The following is a 21,343-nucleotide window of genomic DNA, read 5'->3' on the forward strand; positions in this document are numbered from 1 at the left end:
GGGAGGACCCGCATACAGCCTGAGGGGCCGCCATTAGCAGTGGCGAGCCCCACGGAATCCCAACCAGCTGCCCCAGTCCTGCAAAGAACAAAGTCTTTGTTTATTTGGGGGTTTTCATTTTGTTTTATTTTTTGTAAAATCCAATGAGCCAAGAGAGGAAGCCCTAAGAATGATATCAGACTTCTCACCCACTGTGGATGGGATTTGGGACCAGATTTAAATAAATGTGGGAAAATAAAGAACACTGGCATGTCTTTCTCATCAAGTGTCATGAAACTATTCCTTCCTCATTAATACGCAAATATGTAACACCATGAGGAGCATTCATGTGTTCACCCATGATCACTGGTTGTTCATTTCATACATCACCTTGGACCCCTAAGGAATGGCAGGGTCTGTTGCGTCAGCCAACTCCATGGATAAAACCCCCTGGATTAAGGGACATGAACTGAGCCAAAACAGATAGGGGTGGGAGAACCTGGGTCCAGTCCTTGCTCTGTCACTAATGTGCTTTACAGCTCTGAGCAAGTTTCTCACCTTTTTGCTTCTAAACAGAGGATTAACAAATAGGCCGCTCTGTAAAGCTCTGGGAATCTATGGGTCATTGGCACTTGGGAGTCCTCAGCCTGTAGGGAGTCTAGACAGACTCATGCATCCACGGAAACTGTAAGCGGCTCCACATTCTCCCATGTGCTCCAGTCAAATCACATTGCTGGCCATGTTCCAGAGCATACCCTGCATTTCACACCTCCATATTCTTGCTCTTGCTGTTCCCTCCATCTAAAGTCAGCGTCCCTCATGTTCACCTCTTGAAATCCTAGTCATCCTCTAAGATTCAACAAAACCAACTCTCCTTCACAAGCCTGCCCCATTCCCTCCACGGGGAGCGTCTTTCTTTCTTTTTCCATGGGCGTCTTCCGCCTCTGACTGCGGTCATCTGAACACATTTTGCAAGCTCCCTGAAGGCAGGGGCTGGGCCTCATTCATCTCTGCATCCCCCACAGGACCCAGCTCAGGATCCTGCAAGCTGTGGAGCAGCCAAATGTTTGTGGAACTAAAATTGGGACCTGGGCCTAGGCTTGGATGAAGTTTCGGGCTATTTCAGGCCCTGGAATGGGTGGGGCGATGAAGGGAATGTTGGGGTTGGGAGATAAAAGACCTGAGCGGGAATGTGGCCTGGGCTTCACTGACTAGAATGGCTTCTCCACCCCCACCCCTTGATGTCTCATCTAGCCCGAAAGAAACAGGGAAACACTGTGTACTTGCAACTCTCTTCCATCAGTCCCTTGAGCCCTTCCAGGCCCTCACGTCACCCACTCCTTCCCTGAGCCCCTATAAAGAGGTCAAAGGGCCAAGCGGGTCTGCAGGAAATGGCTGAAGGGCCTTTGTGGAGAAGCCAAGGTCCAAGCTCCTGGTCTCTGGCATGAGATCCATTCTTGCCGTTGGTCTAAACATTGTGTTGACCCTCCGTTGGAATTCTGTGGAAGTGTGGAAGTGGCATGAGCTCATGCTGGAGGCTGAAGAGCTCTGTCCTCACTGCTGCAGAATGGGACAAATGCTGAGGGTGTGGAGGACGAAGCTTAACTCTTTCCCCGGGGAAGAGGCCAGGCTTGTGTTGTGCATGTGGAGCCTTCAACCCTTAAAAGGCTGCCCAGGCAGAGCTCCTGGAATTGTGCAGCAGAAGGGAGGTTTGACAGGCATAAGGAGCAGCCTTGGGAATCCAGGTCGGCTGCAGGGAGGGTTTGAGAGGGTGAAATGGTTAATGATTTGTTGAAAAACAGGGAGAGTCCCTCCTCCAGGGGCCCAGTTGGCTGCAAAACCAGGAGCAGAGACTCCAAGGGTGATGCAATGGGGCCCGCCCTGCACACCAGAGAGGGTGAGGAAGGCAGGCTCCCACCCCGCAGCAGCCTCCACACCACCAGCAGCCGACCACTCTCCTCTGGCTCCACCAAACCAGCCACAGGCCGGGCCCTTCAGGGCAAAGGGGCAAGACCCTGAGCACGTGAGCTTTGGGAGATGGCAGCTTCTGTCTGTTCCACGCCATCAGCCCCAGCACCTTTCCAGTCAAGACAAATCCTCCGCTAGCCCCCAGCAGGCATCCTGAAGGAATACCCACCAGGATATTGAACCATCCTGGCCACTTGTGTCTCTGCGATTCCAGGACTGTTTCCAGTACTAGAGGCAGGTTGCAGGTTGTGGGTAGAGAGGCAGGCCTGGGAGAGGCAAAGACAGGCAGTGCCCCCTTTGTCCCAGAAGCTGACACTTACATCTCGCTAGCCCACTCACCATTGTCCTGGGGGAGCCCATCTGCCAGGGAAGCAGTATCCCAGAAGCTTCCAAAAGACTCGGGGCTACTTCAAGGGTGGGTCAGCCTCTCTGAACTCAGGAGAGAGACTGCTCTTCCTTCCCTAGCATGGGGCTAGACACAGCCTCAGAGGCAGGGAGAGGAAGCATACCACACACTCTGGAAGACTGCTCGGGGTGGAGCACATGGAGACAGCAAAGAGGGGGTGTGCCCTCTCAGTACTGGGAATCTCGATTTTCTGACAGAGTTTTGCTATGGACTCTAAACCCCATGAGGACAGGAACTGTGTCTGTCTTGTTTACTGTGGGATCCTTAATGCTCAGCACAGCTCCAGGGACAGAGCTGATGCTCAATAAATAACTGACTAGGCAGAGGCTGAAGTCCAAGGCCAGTTTCACAATTTCTGCTTTTTTGGTAAACTCCTCACCATCCCCACCTCCATCCTCCCCCCTCCCATATAGGCACTTAAGAGCAGGAAAAAAACATACAAAGTAGCACAAAGAGTCGTCAGAACAGATTTCTTGAACATTGTTTACAATTGGTGGATGCCTTCTCAGTCTGAACTTTAACGTGTGGCAGCTTTGGGAACTGAAGAAAGATACATCAGGATCTCTGGTCCAACCTAGATAAAAAGCATGTGAGGAAGTTCCAAGGGGCTGCTGGTCACACAGCCAGACCCCGGGGCCAGGTTGGGCCAGGAAAGCAGCAATTGCTCATGGCTGGGGCAGTGTCAGCCCTCCCTTTTGAGGAAACACAATCCACATGTCAACAAGTACTCAAAACCAGCAATGACAATCCTTTCCTGCAGCAGACGGGTTTCTGCTTATTCCTGTCGTTCTGGGAAGCAGAGAAAAGAGAGAATTCCAAATTCTCAACAATAGCTCCTTTGCCCTCCATGGTTAGCCCGGACCCACATCTTAGTACCTTACATTTGCACCGTATTTGCAACTTGTTCAAAGCTCTTGCATATTTATGATCACACTGGATTAGGTCATCACAAGTCCCAGATGGAGAGCTATCAACCTGCCTTGCATGAGGAAGAAGAGGTCAAAAAAGGTCCAGGATGCCAGGGGCCGAGTTAGTAGCAGAGTAAAGATCTGAGCCCACATCTCTGCCCAGTTTTCCTGCTTCCTCACACCATGCAGCCTTGCCATGAGTCAGCTATCACGAGATCCAGACACAGGACCTCAGATCCTCTAGGGTCAAAAGGTGCCTCCTTATCCTGGTCCTTGTTTACAGTCAGTACAACTGGCCCCACTACTTACATTTTTGCTTCCTTTCTCTGGCAGGACCTGGTGCTGTGACCCATCTTCGCCTGTTTTGCTTGAAAGCCATCCCCACACCCACTCCGAAACCACCTCCCTCCATTCCATTATATTGCACTACTTGGAAGCAACTCAAATACCCAACAATAGGAAAACAGTTAAATAAACTCATAAAGCCGTAAGACAGAATGCTTGGGAAACATGGGCAATAATAACAAGTATGTCGATGTTCTCTGTATGGGTCATGTGTTTTTGAAATATTGTAATTTGATCAAAGTAGTATACAAAAGGACATGAACCTACCAATCACACGTATGTAAAAATGAGTTTCTGCAAATTGCTAAAAACTAGGAGTGAACTTAACAAGATGAAAAGAGATTTTTAAAAAATCTTCACGGGTTTTTCTTTCCTATAATGTTCAAAATGATAATAAAGAGTAAATGATTCCAATAGATATGATAATAATAAGCAGAGGGGGAGACAGAGAAGGAGGAATGTTTCCTCACTGGAACTGGAGAAGGGGAAGGAGAAGAGGCTGAGGGTAGGGAGGGAGCGAACTCGGTGGGAAGTAGGAGCCAGGAAGCCTGAGTACCAGCATCCACAGCCACAGAGACGCAACCAGGAGCCCAGCCTCTGGGAGTCCCTCAGGGCCAGCAAGGTAGGTGACCAACCTGAAGTGGTGCTCCAGGGCACCTTTCACAACAATTACAATGTCAGTGGTGCCTCCTAGAGCTGTGCAAGGTAGCAATTCTGGGACAGAAAGAAGGCTGGAGTTGGAGGGTTTGCCCATGCTGGAGAGCTAGAGGCAGAGCCACTGCCCTCTTCACCTTCTTCCGGACTTCCATTGTCACCCAAGATCTCTGCAGTTTTTCTGCATTTTCATTCCAGAGAGCTAACATTTGGCCTGGCCGACAGGAGGTGAAAGGCCTTCAGGAGGAGCACAGCCTCCCCCTGGTGGGGAGCCTGACTGGTAGGGAGCAGGCAGTTCCAAAAGGTGCCAACCTGGGCTCCCCTGAGACTCAGGGACAGTGCCCTCCACAGACATATCAAACTCAACATGTCCCAAGCTGACTCCTCTCAGCAGCACCCCCTCCACCCCTCTAGCCACATCTGCTTCTCCTCCTGTGCTCCCCAGCATGGCAGACATCACCACCACCCGCCCAGGGCTTAACAGGCCCTGCAGGATCTGGCCCTGGCTTCAGTGCTCACTTCACCCTGCTTTGCACCCTGTACCCCACCCACATGGCGATATTTACAGTTCCCGTAATATGCCAAACTGTTTCCATCACCATGCCTATTCTGAGGCTGTTTCTTCAGCATGGAGAATCTTCCCTCCCTTGCCCAGCTGCTTATCTGTCAAGACTCAGCTCCGGCAGCATCTCCCTGTGTGTCATTCCTTTGCCCTCCACTGCACCCCACCCCCATCACCTGTCCCCACGTAGAGATCAGCACCTCAGCTTATTTGTCTCTGTAGTCCCGACCAACATCTAGCCCTGCTGCTGGCACTTCTTCGGCATTCAGTATATATTTTGTAAATAAGAGAACAAATGACTGAATGTGGAACATAAATTTGGGAGTGGACAAAGAGTGAATCTGATTAACCAGACCAAGCCCATGTGTGGTAGTCCAATGCCACTACATTTCTGGTGACAGCATCTCCCAATTCACCACTGCCCTTAGGCCACTCCTTTCTAGCAAGGGTCCTCGCTGGTCTCCAGGCCCTTGGAGACTTCCCACCACCACACACAGCAGGTGCATCTGTCTTTGGGTCCCTGCTCTTCTCCAACTGCCCCGTAGAGGGGTCTCTCACCTGTGTGTGGACTGTGCTGTTCAGGGCAGTGAGCTTGCCAGTAGAGGTGCTGAGTCAGGTGGGTGGGTAGGCTGAAGACAAGTCATCTCTTGGCATTCATGAGAAGCAACCGCCTTAGCTGTGCCATGTGAGGCTATCTGAGGATTGGCTTTGGGGGTGGGGGACAGGGTGCAATGATTCTCATGGATGTTATGTTGTCACACTCCCCGGCTGGGTGAGCTCTTTGATCTCCAGCACACACGTGATGGAAGGGATGGCAGCCACCCATGCCCCCTGCAGTGGCTGGTTTCCAAGAATGTCCCGGGCCCCTGGCCTCACTTGAACCACATAGGCCTAATGCTTTCCACCAGGGTAGGGGGCGCTGCCCTTCCCCTTTCCAGTTTGAGCCCCTGGACTCTCCTACATCAGTTCATCAATCTCCCCTCAGGCCAGCCACTCAGGTGAGTGAAGTCTGACCTGCTGATCTCCTTCTTAGCCCAGACTGCTAAGGTACTGCATGCTCTAGGCCTGGCCCTGTCTGTCATCCTCGGTGGCAGCAGCAATAGCAGACAACACTGTGAGCCTGGTGCTAGGGCAGACCTGGTCCAGGAGGAGCAAAGGAAAGACTGAACTTCAATCTCCAGGAAGCTCACAGTCTGGATGCTTAAATGCACAGCAGAACTGGGGGACTGAGAGACATGTTTAGACAAAGTGAGGTTTTTTTTTTGGTTTTTTTTTTTTTTTTGAGACGGAGTCTTGCTCTGTCGCCTAGGCCGGATCTCAGCTCACTGCAAGCTCCGCCTCCCAGGTTCACGCCATTCTCCTGCCTCAGCCTCCCGAGTAGCTGGGACTACAGGCGCCTGCCACCTTGCTCAGCTAGTTTTTTGTATTTTTTTAGTAGAGACGGGGTTTCACCGTGTTAGCCAGGATGGTCTCGATCTCCTGACCTCGTAATCCGCCCGTCTCGGCCTCCCAAAGTGCTGGGATTACAGGCTTGAGCCACCGCACCCGGCCCAAAGTGAGTTCTAAAAATCAAATCCAAAAGGCAGATGCACTGATACTTCTCTTTAAAAAAAAAAAAAAAAAAAAAAAAAAGTTCATCTTAAGTCACACGTTTTTCTGTTACAGGGACTTGAGATTTCATCCCTAGTTCCAACGGGCTCTGCCTCGGGTCTTTGGGCAGGCATCTCTGATCCCTGGGCTCTGCCAACAGTTTGGGCAAACCCATAAGGATGAAAGACACTGTGAGCCTTATGTCCAAAGAGTCCTCAGTGCACCAGGTGTGGTTCCCGACCCCTAGCTGAAAGATGCCAGTCTGGCGCCCTCATGGATGAACCTGGTATTCTGGTCTCCATATCTGTTCCCGTTCTGCTACAGCGATACCCCTGACAGGGAAGTCTGAGCACTCAAAAAAGTGAGCAGATGAAAGAATTCAAATAGTTCAAGAGCAAGATCTGCAAAGAGTGTATTCTTCCAGGCACTTCTACAGCCCTTTTCAAACAGACAGTCTCATGAGGCTAGGTGGCTGGAACACAGGATTCCCTGACTAAGACTTTTAGGGCCCTAGAGGTGAATATTTCACACTCTCCCCAGCCCTGAACATTAATCAGTGGGGAAAATGTCATTTCAAACCCAAACTTCCTTCTTGAATGGGTATGCCCTGTTAAAAACCTGGGAGGTTTCTGGATGTTAAAAGGTGGTCCTGGACAGGTGCGGTGGCTCACGCCTGTAATCCCAGCACTTTGGGAGGCCGAGGCGGGTGGATCACGAGGTCAGGATTCGAGACCAGCCTGGCCGAGATGGTCTGTCTCTACTAAACCCTGTCTCTACTAAAAATACAAAAATTAGCTGGGCATGGTGGTGCACGTCTGTAGTCCCAGCTCAGGAGGCCGAGGCAGGAGAATTGCTTGAACCCGGCAGGCGGAGGTTGCAGTGAGCCGAGAGCACTCCAGCTTGGGCAACAGAGAGAGACTTCATCTCAAAAAAAAAAAAAAAAAAAAGTGGTCCTCGGGAGGAATTTAGGGAAAGGACACTGGAAAGACTAGACTTGCTCAGCACAGCAGAGGAGAATCTGGCTTCCCAGAGTCCATCAAGGAAGGAAGGATGAGGTGCAGGGATGGGAAGGGAGGAACAGGAGGAAGCTAGATTAGATGGCAATGGGCTAGGGAGCGTAGTGGGATCTTGTGGCCATTGAGAAATCCCTGGGTGGTGAGACAGCCAAAATAACTTTTCAGAACATTTCAGAAATGTGATCTTAAATTGTTTGCTGTGTGATGTAATCTCTCCCCTGTGACCCACAAACCTTTATGAAAAGTTTTACTACATGTTACAGCCTTATTTTGTATTTGTTTAGCATGGGGTGGGGGTTGAAAGAAGCAGCAGCAGAATTGACCCCAGGAGCTACAGAAACAGTCACAAGATCAGAATAGTGAATAAAATGCCAGACAAGGCAAACAACAACAACAACAACAAAAAAGTAGAACCAGAGGTGACCACGAAAATCCAAGTCCTCCCAGTAATTCACAGAAATCCCGGGGAGGGCACTGGACTTTCCACAGGACATGGTAATTAGAGCCAATGTCATTTGAATCTCAAAGGACAAGCTACCTCAGCTGACATTAGGTTACAGGCAGGCTTTGCCTCTCCAGCTGAACTAAGTCTTGCAAAACATAAAATGCGTCACATGCCCTTTTGCCAGCAGGGCCTTAGCACAGGCACTACACATAGTAGGCCCTGTAAAAGGGTGTGAACGGTCCATGAATGTCCTGGATGCCCACTGAGAGCTGGAAGAGTCTAATGCTTTGGTGGAGCAAGGACCGGAAAGCCATTCTGGCTGGGGACTTCTCCATCAGCTCTCCTGGTCTCCACCCTCATAGCCATCAGCCCTATTCCAATGAGGGTTTTGTAAACAGGCAAGGCCCAGTCGGAGATGATGGTGGAGGAAGTCACAAAGGGTTGTGCAGAAACCAGACTACTCTGAGTCAGTTCTGCTCCCTATGAAGTCAAAGAGGGAGGCACTGCCCCTTGGGAAGGAGCTTTAATACAAAGGGCCTGGGGCTGGGGCAGTGAGTGAGTGAGTTGTCTCAAGCCCCGGACTTTTCCTAGGAATGGTTGTAGGATGTGTCGTGTTGGGCTCTGGTCTTTGCTCCCAGATACCCTTTTTATGCGCCACTGAGGCCTCGTCAGGAACCCCGCAGCCCAAAGACCCTCCGTTCCGCAGCGTCGTTGCATGAACCACGCGCTCCTCCCAGGGCTGATGGTGCCACCTGGTGGCACAAAGAGTCCTGCTCACTCTGGGAACTTCGCTCTCGAGCGGGAGAGAAGGAGCGGCTTCTGTGGCCCAGCCCAGCGTGGTGACGTCACGACAGAGTGCCGTTTCTCCCCGCCTCTTCCCCCTCCCGGGAGCTGCCAGTACTTGACGTGGCGTCACCGCCCTCTACCCTCGCTTTGCGTGCGTGTTTGCGTACAGCGGAGGTGGCGGCGCGGGCAGGTCGGAGCTCGGAGCTGCTGCTTCTGGTTCTCTTGTGGCCGCCGTCGCTGTCCGGCTGCCTTGAGCTGCTGAACAGACGAGGCGTGGGCCACAGCACCTCAGAAGCCAACGCAGCTCGACGCAGGGCCCGGCGGGAGGGTGGGCGATCGCGTGTCGGAGGGCGCCGCGCGGGCAGGCGGGCGGGCGCCTGAGGGGGAAAGAGGCGGGGGCGGCGGGTCAGCCGCGGGCCGGGCCGGCCGGGGGATGTCGATGCCTGACGCGATGCCGCTGCCCGGGGTCGGGGAGGAGCTGAAGCAGGCCAAGGAGATCGAGGACGCCGAGAAGTACTCCTTCATGGCCACCGTCACCAAGGCGCCCAAGAAGGTGCGGGGGCTCTGGGTGGCGGCGGGGGCTCGGGCTCCGGCGTCGCGGAAGGGACGCGAGCAAGCCCGGGCTCTGGCTAGTTTGGGACTTCTGGGGCTGGGGTTGGGGTGACTGGGGACGGCGGAGGTGATGTAGGGGGTGGCGGCTATGCGGCCCCAGGCCTATCCCGGGTTGAAAAGGCCGCCTCTGACCTCGCTTTCCTTTGTCCCTCGGCCCAAGTCCTCCGGGATCATTTTGAAACCCGACAGGGCCAGGCCTTAAATTTGCGACTGACTTTTCCTAGATGAAGGTCCTCGAAGACGAGAGTGGGAGGGGGTGAACCAACTCAGCTGACCCTGTGACCGGTCCGGGGGCATGGGGTGTACAGAAAATCTCCTTTCTTTTGAGTGGGTAAATCTGGCAGAACTTCCGTCAGATCTTTGGGAGCAGTGGTCGGTTTATCCAACAACTGCGTGATAGGCTGGGAGGCAAGAGAAAAGAATGCGTGAAGCTAGGTCTGATATACAGGTGAAAGCAATGAGAGTAACATGAAATTGAAAATCTGTGATTTTCACTTTCTACAGCCTTCCAGTTACTCCGAAATATGTAAGAAATTGACATTTGGAGGGTGGTGACAGCAGACACTGTCATGGATACAGGTGGATCCTAGAGTCATGTGAATAGATTACTTAGGCATCCCTGGAGAAAGGAGCTTGGGTGGGTTGGAGTGGTGGGTGGTAAGGAAAGATTGCTCACTCTTGACTGTACTTTTGAGGCAGAACAAGTTTGATCTATTGTGCTGTGGGTTGAGCTCAAAGGACACCCTTAGAATTCTCTCATAAATAGCAACCTTTGAAGATGTTAGTCTCACTAGCTCTCTGAGTGGTGGAATTGGGATCCTTATTGCTTTCTGATCATTTACTGCCAACCACATCTTGATTATCCATACACCTGGCACCCAGTTAGCAGTAGATCAGAGAACCTTTACAAAGAGGTGACCTTCCTGAAGCCAGTGAGAACCCAGATAAATGTCTCCCTTCTCTATAAAGACGGAGTCTCACAAAGCTGTCTCTGCCTGTATGCAGTGTTTAATAGGATGCAGGGCTGAACAAAGCAGGGGCTGCAGGAATAGTTAAGTCCTTGAGGCTTCAACTAGTTAAGCTGTCTTAAGTGGGAGAGATGGCTTTTTTTTTTTTTTTTTTTTAAGTGAATTAACCTGCCACTCCAGAAATCAAATGCAGGATTAAAAAGACAAGTCGCCATTGTGTGCTTTCATTCTGTTTTTTCACAAAATTAAGAATTTAATTCTTTAAAAGGTTGTGGAGGATCCCTTGACTCTGAGGCATCTGATTAACTTTAGTGCTGTCAGTTCAGTTGACTGCTTTGTTGGGACAATGACCCTTTGCAATCTGCACTATTCTTTGGAGAAACAGTCAGTCCTTATAAGCAGAATGATTGAGAGTGGGACCTTAGGTGAGTTAGAGGAAAGAATGGAAAAGCCCTAATACCTGAATTTCCTAGACTCTGACATCTTTGCTCTTACTTGCCTTTATGTTAGTAAATCTCTATTCTTGAAAGTACCTCTGTTGATAAGACAAAGTCTATATTGTAGATTGTAAAAACTCATTAAGGAAGGAATTCTTGTTCGCCTTTGTATCCAGTGTGCCTAGCGTTGTACCCAGCATATAGTAGGTACTCAAATATTAATTGCCCACCTGGCTAACTAGTAACTGAGATGTCCATATAGCTACCTACCAGGAATAACTATCCCTTTTCCCCTCTTCTTCCCAGGAGGAATATTACTTATGTGTATTATTGTCAGGCCAAGTGCTGATGATTTTAGACTTACATTGCATTAGCTAAAAGAAGCAGGCTTTGCCAGGAATGTGGGAAGACCCCGTTTTAAGTTTCCATTTGCCAGTAAATGTGCCCCACCGTGTTTCTTATTAATCTTTCTCTTCTGGGTTTTATTGTTCAGCATTTACGTAGTACTTTGTAATAAAGTGTTTTATGATGACTAATTACCCTTTCCCTAGTGATGATAAAAGACATTTATTTAGTTAATGGATCAGTTGAGGACTAGTCAAGGTCACATAGCAAGTCCTAGTCTGTTTTTCAGAAGTGCTGAATTGAACATTATGACTTAAGTCACTTTTGTACCTCTGCCATGTGTTGATAATGTGAGAAAGCATGGGAAAAGTAAGAGGGAAAAAAGTAACTTGGCATGGTACTTAATGGTGTAGAAAAAGACCTCTTCAAATGGTGCAGTCCTTCACCTATGAGAATTCTACCCTGGCTCTAGACCAGTAATCCTTGGATTATTCTGAAGCCCTGAGGCCGGCCTCAGGAATTGAGGATGTTCTTGATACCAGAGGATATAGGTTACTTCAGGGTGACCTTGATGATCCTCAATTAGATCAGATCCCAGTGTCACTTTCTGGTCAGCTTTTATTCATTTTGTTTGCTTTGTTTGAGATAGAGTCAGTTTTTATTCATTTTGTTTGCTTTGTTTGAGATAGAGTGGATGTCCATCAATTAAAAGTATAAATATCTAGATTCTTCAACTATAATCATGACTTACTCAGTTTTCTATGCCAAGGTCTGTCACACTGCTGTGAACAAAATAGGACTTGTTGGTTTGATTGAAGATTTCGGATATCTGGGTGTCGAGAAGTCAACTAAAGGGGTATGACCTTGAGCAAATTCATTAGCTTTTGTACCTCCATCTCATCTGCCAAATACATGCCTATTTTTTGGAACAGGTGGAGATAGGGGCATGTTGGGGAGTTAAGATAGCAAGTGTAATTTTTTAAAAGTCTTATTTGTATATTTATATTCTTCAGTGGGCATTTGAAGTGGCTTATAACACAGAACCTATATGTGATATAAGAGGAAGTAAAAACTATAGAAAGAATGAAAAAAATATTGTTAACCTCGAGGGCTAAGATAGTTGATGAGGTTGATCACATGCAACTTTAAACTTTTAGCAACCAGAGGATAAAAAGAATCATAGTTACAGTCTCCTTAGCAGGCATGGGAAATAATACATGTCAGTTCCTCAAGAGGACAACTTTTCCTGACACAGAGTTCTAAAAGAATTTTTCACAGGACTATCTTAATAGCTGTAGTATAATTCACATTGCAAGGCTTGTTCACGACTGTCACTGGTGATTTCAGATGGTATGGCTAGGAAAATTTGAGGTAAGAAAAGGAATCCTTGAGTTGTAAGAGTTAAGTCTACCACAACTGAAGAAGATCCTTGTTTAATGTTGGCAGTTATCAGTCAAACCAAGTAAGTAATGTAGTTCCCCATAACCCCTGGTTATTTATGCCTCTTTTTCTGCTACTTTGTGTAACAGGAGTGGTAACTGTCCTTGGACCTTTAGAAATTGACACTGTGTCAAGTTTATTCTTTTTTCATAATGTAAACCCAAATCTCCAACTTGTTGGAGAGCTCTTACAATAAGCATGTTTCTCTGGAAGGCCTGTTAGAACGTTTGCTGTTCTCTGAACTTCTGAACATTAAGGGCTCTCTCCAGAGTGATCCATTAAACATTTTGACCTAGGATCTGTGCAGTCAGACCCACCAGCAAAATGTGGGGAAGGAGAAGAGCGCAAAAGAAACTACTTTTGTTTATAGGATATTCTTTATTTGAATGAAGCTGTGTGGCACTAATTCATCAAAAGGGTCAGCTGAGACTTAGGAAGCACATCAAGTAGAGCCCCAGTGGGTACAGCTTGGCTGTTAACCTGATAGATAAAATCCGGGTTTCTCGTTTTCTCATAAAAGTTATCTTATGGTTAATTTTTGGTGCAATTGTATAGAATTTACACCAGGACTTGTCAGAATCACTGAAAGGAGATTTCATAGGTTGGCATTTCCTATCTTCACATCATTAGTATCTCTTGATTCTCTTTAGAGTGGCTGCTGTTTTAGTAGCAGTCTTTGAAACAGGAGTTGGGGTGTAAGAAGATCCTCTTTTTAAGATTTCTCCACAGATATTGATTACCTCTCTTTTTCTTGTTTGGTTTAGTTAGTTACACTCTAGTTTCCAGATTACTTTGTTCTAAGTTCCTTTAGACATTTAGCTTGTAACAGAAAGAAATCTGTTAGAAGATTTCTAGATCAGTAGTTGTCTAGAGCTTTTGCTGCCAAGGTTACAAAGATATACCTTTTCTTTTATCAGGAGTGTGTCATTTGGATCCAGAGTGTTTTACCCAATATAATATTCTTTTTTAAAATGTATTTTTATTTTTTATAGAGATGGGGAAATCCCTGTGTTGCCCAGGCTTGTCTTGAACTCCTGGGCTCAAGCGATTTCCCACCTCGGCCTCCCGAAGTGCTGGGATTACAGGCATGAGCCACCATGCCCACCCTCAATATTGTATTCTTGGAAAGTTGTCTATAAAAGCTATTTGATACATGGAAACATGCAGGTCTTTAGTTGCCTGTGACTCCTAGCAAGTGTACTCTGCCACTCCAAGTAGTTAATGATCTGTAAATAAGCACTTTAATGCCCTCTTGGGGTTGTTTTAAAGGAACTGGCGAGTAAAGGAGAATCATTTATACCTACCTGTTTCTCAAGTTTGGGAATGTGAGTATTGCATTTTTAGAAAGAATGTCAACCCTGATTATACTGGACACATTTTATTATAATTCAGAACTGAGTAGTAACTCAGAACACATGCTAATAAGCTGCGTCAGATGCATTCCTATCATGTGTGAAGGACAACCTGTGTGCATAGACCAGAGTTTTTTCATCTGAGAATCCCAAGTTGAAGACAAATTCTTACCACAAATTTTCCTTTTGATTATTGTCAATACTATCAGTGCCTGTTGTGTAGTAAGCAGTTGATAAAAATTCACACAGAATTGCAGTTGCCTTTCCTCTTCTGATTCCATATTTTCCTTTGACTCACTCAAGTAGTTCTTTTGTCCCACTGTTGCTTGGCTGTTACATGAGACCCCTTTAACTTCCCGTTTCTGTTCCTAAAACTGTGAGTAGTAGTACAACGTAAGTTAGGCACTTGATTTTTGGAGTCAGTTTTACCTTTAGTCTCTACCATCTACTAGTTGTGGGACATTCAACAAGTGAGCGTCCTTTTCTCATCTATAAAATGGGGAACAATGATAGTGCTACCTCTATAGATGGTTGAGAGGATTAGCATTTAGTAAATGTAAATTAGTGGCTTATTTTGTACCTAGAGTGACCATATATTCTGGTTTGCCTGGTGCAATTCTGGTTTATACGTGTTATCCTAGCATGCAGTCCAATGAGTGCCTCCGCAACTCTGAAAGTTACCCTGGTTTATGTGGCCACCCTATTTATAACTCTCTGGATGATGCAACACGATAGTGCAAATGAGAGCCTAATTTTGAAATGTTAAAAAACCAAAACAAAGAAGTTTGTATTGGAATGTCTTTTCAATAGGAAAATTTTTTTTCTGACAAAAATGTTATTTTATATAGAGCTTATAGCTACTGAACCCCAAAACATTTTGTTGATTACGGGGGCGGGGTATGTAGACAGAAATCTTAGAGCTTTTGGTGGAGTTGAGATGTCCTCTACCTTACCATTCCCCCATTCGTCCCCCATAATACATAATGCACTCATAGAATGTGGGTATTTGTCAAACAGTGGGCCAGTCTCAGTCCAGGAGTTTATTTCCTTAAACTGCAGGTGTTTGGGGGTTTTCCCAAACTAGAATCCTTGAATTACATTAAATAATTCCAAAGACTGCTGAACTGTGACTTTATCATTTTAGATATGTACTCCAGCACCCCGCCCCACATCCCTGCAGGTACTATTTTTTTTTTGCTCTTTCTTTTTTTTTTTTTTTTTTTTTTTTGAGACAGAGTCTGCCTCTGCCACCCAGGCTGGAGTGCAGTGGCCGGATCTCAGCTCACTGAAAGCTCCGCCTCCCGGGTTTACGCCATTCTCCTGCCTCAGCCTCCCGAGTAGCTGGGACTACAGGCGCCCGCCACGTCGCCCGGCTAGTTTTTAGTAGAGACGGGGTTTCACCGTGTTACCCAGGATGGTCTCGATCTCCTGACCTCGTGATCCGCCCGTCTCGGCCTCCCAAAGTGCTGGGATTACAGGCTTGAGCCACCGCGCCCGGCCTTTTTTTTTGCTCTTAACAGCTTGCTCCTAATTGTGTATAACTGATTTTCTCCTGTAGAAATGTGTGGCCTTTGCTGCATGCCACTCATAGAACTAGAGTAGAGCATCCATGCCTTTATTGAGAGACTCAGGCTGGTTTCATTTTTGTTTCTATCTCTGTTTAATTTTTCTAAAGGATTTAGCCTGGTGCCTTACTCTCAGAATATAGATAATGATTGATACTGCTTAGCAGTATACACTGGGCAACTTAATCATTTACTACCCAAATGGGACACAAAGTAAAAAGTTTAATAAACTACTGGTGAAAGGTAGTATTTGGAATCCTGGGGTAGAGATTGGGAAAGTGCGTTTGAGAACCACAGGTACAAGACTCTCCAAGCATGCTCCTGCTTTCTTACCATAAAAGCCCCAATGCCTCCGCTAATGTGCCTGTGTACTTAACCTGTGGGGCTTAATGGGCTTAACATGTTCTCCCCTACCAGCCCTAGCCAGTTCACTTGTTTTAAAGTGGACAGCCTGTACTCAGTTGTGTGATGGAAATGAGGCGTATTAAACAGGAGGGGTCTGAGACTGCTCTCTGTTCCATGCTGTTCATCTTGGACCTGCCTCAGGCTTACTTCTTCACAGTTTGAGGAACTGCCCAGCAAGAGCACACCCTGTTGTTGACATGTTTTTCTCTTTTTTCCGGAACCTGCGAGTGTATGATGGCATTAGTGGAATCCCTCTGAGCCTGTGTGCCAAGGAAAATACTACTGTGCTGATCCACAATAATGCATGGCTCAGTGTGAGCTAGATGGTAAATCTGTGAGTGACAGAGTAAAGGGGCAGGAGGCTGGAGGAGATAAGTGTAACCATCTTTCATTCACTTAGACCTCCTGAATGAAGCTGTTCATACTGAGTTTTGAGCAATGAGAGGATTGTGGAAGTTCTGTTTTTAATAAATGGCTCCAACTCTTCTAGTACTTACTAATTGTATTAAGGTGAACCTTTGGGACATAGGTTTCCATGTGCATAATGGGAAGTACTTCGTCCCTTTTCCCCCAGGACTGGCTTGACCTCACGTCAGAGTTTTTGGGCCATGACCTATTTCCTTTGTGGTTCCAAAAATCAGGGGGAAAAAGAGAGAGAGAGAGAGAGACCTATCCTAAAAGTTAATAGGACAGGCCGGGCATGATGGCTCATGCCTGTAATCCCAGCACTTTGGGAGGCCGAGGCGGGTGGATCATGAGGTCAGGAAATCAAGACCATCCTGGCCAGCCTGGTGAAACCCCGTCTCTACTAAAAATACAAAACAAATTACCTGGGTGTGGTGGCACACACCTGTAGTCCCAGCTACCCAGGAGGCTGAGGCAGGAGAATCGCTTGAACCTGGGAGGCGGAGGTTGCAGTGAGCCAAGATCGCACCACTGCACTCCAGCCTGGTGATAGAGCGAGACTCCGTCTCAAAAAAAAGTTAATAGGACAGAGATTCTGATCTGCCCTCTTTGACCAGACCCACCCCTTCTCCTTCCTCAAAGACTTTAAGGAAAAGACTTCAGGTTCTCATGACTGTTAGCTTTATTTTGGAGATATGGAAAAGAGATTCACCTTGAATTTTCAAAATGCACATCCCCGTCTTTGTTTCTAATTTTAGAAGAGAGGTCAATAAGTAGACAGATTTGTGTAGAAGATAGAGAATTGGAATATGCTTCTTTTTTGCCTATTTGAGGGAATGCTTTTGAGAATCACTGGATTAGAGACCGTAGAACAATGGTTCTTACTCTTTGAGTCAGAGGTCCTTTTAAGAATTTAATGAAAATCCTGGTTCTTTCCTCAGGAAAATTCAGGAGCACAGGAATTTGCATACTCTGTTAGAGGATTTATGGGACTTCTGAAACTCATGGATCCTGGGTTTTAAAGCCCTGATATAGAAGGCCAGGCCTCCAAGCCACACTATCTCTTTTCATTACAAGTCCACAAACTACTAAGAGATTAAGTTTCCAGCCTGCAGTTTGTCCTTATGGCTTGGAACAAAGCTGAGGTTGTTGGCGTTGTCAGCTGCCTCTTTGGGATGCTCCTCAGCTTCCCAGAAGACTCATTAAAAGTGCCTTGAGAGTTCAGCTCAGGAACTTACACACATTGGAACCAGCATTTCGACCACTTCGGGGATTTTTTTGGTATTACCTTAACTCTACCGCTCTTCATATGAAATGCGGATGCCCCTGAAGCTTCAGAGCTGATTCCATAGGAGTGTTTGAAATAGGAGCTCACATAGTAGATTATCAAAACTAAGCAAAATAATTTTCTTCTCTGTGTCTCTCAAAAATAAGTTTGATTTCAATGTAGTACTTCTCAAACTTATATCTTAAGGACTGACCTGATGATATTTGAATCTTACTCGTCATTTGACTTTTCTAGATGGAACATGTTGAGGGCAAAGACCATATCTCACGCATATGTATATAGTACCTGACAGATAATACTGTCAATAAATGTTTATTGAATAAAATAATGTGAGATAATCATTCCTAGGAGAAAGTAAGTTGGACTCATGTGGTGGCTTTGACTCACTTTCCCTTTCAGTTGGCTGGGGTGATTTTTCTAACTCTTAGAGCCCTCTCACATAGGTGTAAGGAAGTACCGAGAACTGCAGGTGAGAAACTGATGAGAATTTCCAACTTAATATATCCCTTTATAATGCCAGAAATAGGAGGTCAGGGAGAAGACATCTGAATATATGCCTCCAGCTTCTTAGCCCAGTGGCAGTGGGCATAGGGATATCCTTAGACAATAACGGGGAAGGTGACTTGAATTTCTCACCATTGAAACAACTTTTAAGCCCTTAGCATTAGGGACACTCTGCCCAAAATTGAAACTGGTATCCTGGTTTATACATGCTCTTGATTTAAAGAACAGGGAGGCTTTCACATAGGGTGTTTGAGGTTTGGGGATTTGTGATGAGTTGAATAGTTTGATTTTGAAAAGTACATTGGAACTCTGAAAGTAATAAACAATAGCTCTGCCCGGCAGTGATGAGCAAACTTCTGGTTCTTACTCTGCAACCCTGGCTTCCCCTTCTGAGCCAAAGGCTGCGTTTGATGCTCAAAAGCTATACATGCCCTTCTCTCTTTGAAACACACCTTCTTTAGAATTACAGTCTTCTGGGAACCAGGCCAATGCTTGTCCTAGCCAGAAGCTCAGGCTGTAGTTGGCACTAAATTTTGTCTGTTCTGTTTCACTTCAAGTGTGTAACTTAGGCAAGATTCAGGGGAAAGGGAGACCTTCAGAATTTTGCTATTTTGTGTTGTTTGTTTGTTTGAGATGGATTTTCGCTCTTGTCGCCCAGGCTGGAGTGTGATGGCACGATCTCGGCTCACTGCAATCTCTGCCTCCCGTGTTCAAGAGATTCTCCTGCCTCAGCCTCCCAGGTAGCTGGGATTACAGGCATGTGCCACCACACCTGACTAATTGTGTGTGTGTGTGTGTGTGTGTGTGTGTGTGCGTGTGTGTGTTTTGTAGAGATGGGATTTCACCATGTTGGTCAGGGTGGTCTTGAACTCCTGATCTCAGGTGATCCACCACCCTCAGCCTCCCAAAGTGTTGGGATTACAGACGTGAGCCACTGCGCCCGGCGAATTTTGCTATTTTGGAAGTTGAAATAGGTGCTTCGGTAACTAATTCAGTTTCCTGTGGGTGGCCAGGTGGTATCCCACTTCTAATTCAATACTTGAGGGTTCGGTGCCCAGCTTCTGAGCACCAGATTTCTTAGCAAGCAAGACATGAAGATTCCCAGTGTTCATTTATGAGAAGTAGCCCAGCTGGCTTGTCATGCTGGACTAGATGAATTGTGAATGTTAATTATATTGATAATACAGTGGCCTTGGTAACAGACTTGTAGCTGCTGTAGAATCTGTTTACTTCAGGTTTGTAACAGAAAAGAGACCAAGCTGGTTGGGAACATGGTGTTCTCAGTGTAATAAGATGTATTGTAAGTCCAAGGAAAATGCATCTTGGAGGGGCTGACCTTATTGCACCCCTTCCCCAAGATTTACAGAGAGAAACACTATTCTGGGGATAGTTTCTGTTCTTGTTCACCAATCAAGAATGAATTGAGGTTGGGAAAGGCTGGGTTTTCAGTGGAAGTGGGATAAAGTGAGTTTACAAATCATAAAGTTTAGAAGGAGAACACCTTTGTTAAGCACCTTATTTCTCTACGTAGTTTATAATTAGGAGGGGATGGTTGATGAGATTAGTTTTGGCCCTTGTGTTCAGAAGGTGGAGCCCCTCCTATTTGGGGAGTAGGGGGTTCATAATTCTGTACATTCTTATTCCACAGTGAGGGGATTAGCTGAGCGCTGGGCATGTTTGGAATGAGAGCACTTTGCCAATTTTTACTGAATTTGGACCAAACCGTAATAAAAATACAGTCTCTGTCTTCCTCAGACAGTCTCTTTGTCATATTCTCCCAACCCCTGTGGATCCCTCTGATGGATTGTCTGTTCCTAACAGATGGAGTTGGTATTAAAGGTAGATTCTCTACTTCCTTCGCCTTATTTGTTTTATTTCTGAACAAGGCATATCTAATGCATTTGTTCCCTGTGTTGGAAGTTGCTTTGTCAAGAGCCTGGTAAACTCAGTGTGCTTGTGTTTCCTTTTCTGATCCTGCTTAGATTATTTCTTAGATCAGCACTTCTCATTCTGTAGAAGGAGAAGAAGGTATCAGTCACATGGGGAGCTTTTCGCAATAACTCATTACCTGGTTCTAAACTAGAGCTGTGTAATCAGAATGGGGGAGGAGCTGAGAGTAAGAGAGCAGATGGAGAATCGATTGACATTTTGAAACAGCTTCACCAGATAAACTTGAAAGCTCCCAGATTTAGAACTATTCTTTTAGATTATCTAGCAAGACTGGCCAACACTGTTAGGAAATCTAATATTCAGATGCTAATGGACCAGGCACGGTGGCTCATGCCTGCAATCCCAACACTTTGGGAGGCCAAGGCAGGCAGATCACTTCAGATCAGGGTTCGAGACCAGCCTGGCCAACATGGCAAAACCCCATCTCTACTAAAAATACAAAAATTAGCCGGGTGTGGTGGCGGGTGCCTGTAGGCCCAGCTACTCAGGAGGCTGAGGCAGGAGAATCACTTGAATCCATAGGGCGCAGGAGGTTGCAGTGCGCCGAGATGGCGTGACTACGCTCCAGCCTGGGCAACAGAGCAAGACTATGTCTCAAAAAAGAAAAAAAAGATGGTAATGCAGCTACCACCTCTCCTGGATGATTCTGATCACAAGGAGAAATATTGGTCCTCCCTCATGTGAAAGGTCCTGAAAATAGTCTACTGTTGCTCTTTTTCTGCAAGTATTCGGAGTAAACCATGACCAGAAATCATGTAGCCCTGTCTGCTCAGGATGCAGTGTCCCAGGACCTGTGCTAGGCACTTAGGGCACATCAGTGAACAAAACAGAGATTCATACTCTGTAGAGCTGACATTCTTGTGAGGTTATTATTTGGATCATTTAAGTCCAGTGTAGTGGTTCTTAACCATTTGGGGTTTGGAACCCTCTGAGAGATGTGGACATATTCCAGCAAAATGCACATAGTCATGTGTCACTTAACAAGGGGGATACATTCTGTAAGCTGTGTCCTTAGGTGATTTTGTTGTTGTGCAAACATCATAGAGACTTTAAATGACTGACAGCACAGTAGGTTTGTTACACCAGCATTACCACAAACATGTGAGTAATGCGCTGCACTACAGTGTCACCAGGCAATAGGAATTTTTCAGCTCTATCATATTCTGTGGAACCACCACTGTATATGTGGTCCATCATTGACCAACCTTTATTGCACAGCACAGGACCATATAAGAGGAAATTGGCAGCCTGAAGCCCATCCATGGACCCAGTGCTAAGAACCTAGAAGACTTGTCTAGAATTGAGGATGTGGTGATTGGGATAAAACCAGGCCCTGAATTGGGTGTTTGGAACCATTATCTCCTAGCCAGACTGGGTTGTAGTTTCTTTTTTTTTTTTTTTTTTTTTTTTTTT

The 21,343-nt window shown here is 46.6% G+C and overlaps 1 protein-coding gene across 2 annotated transcripts in view; it reads left to right on the top strand.

Annotated features, from left to right (window-relative positions):
• Positions 1-7,835: 7,835 nt before the first annotated feature.
• AHCYL1 (adenosylhomocysteinase like 1) overlaps positions 7,836-21,343 on the top strand; it is a 46,020-nt gene continuing 32,512 nt past the window's right edge. Inside the window, exons 1-2 of one of the 2 annotated variants that reach the window (XM_025371117.1) lie at positions 7,836-7,847; positions 8,834-9,212. In XM_025371117.1, coding sequence (XP_025226902.1) covers positions 9,093-9,212 — 120 coding nt within the window. In that variant the 5' untranslated portion in view covers positions 7,836-7,847; positions 8,834-9,092. Of the gene's footprint in view, positions 7,848-8,724; positions 9,213-21,343 lie in introns of those variants that run through there. The other variant, XM_025371038.1, reaches the window with a different exon arrangement.

The sequence above is a fragment of the Theropithecus gelada genome, chromosome 1, assembly GCF_003255815.1.
Source record: "Theropithecus gelada isolate Dixy chromosome 1, Tgel_1.0, whole genome shotgun sequence".
NCBI lineage: Eukaryota > Metazoa > Chordata > Mammalia > Primates > Cercopithecidae > Theropithecus > Theropithecus gelada.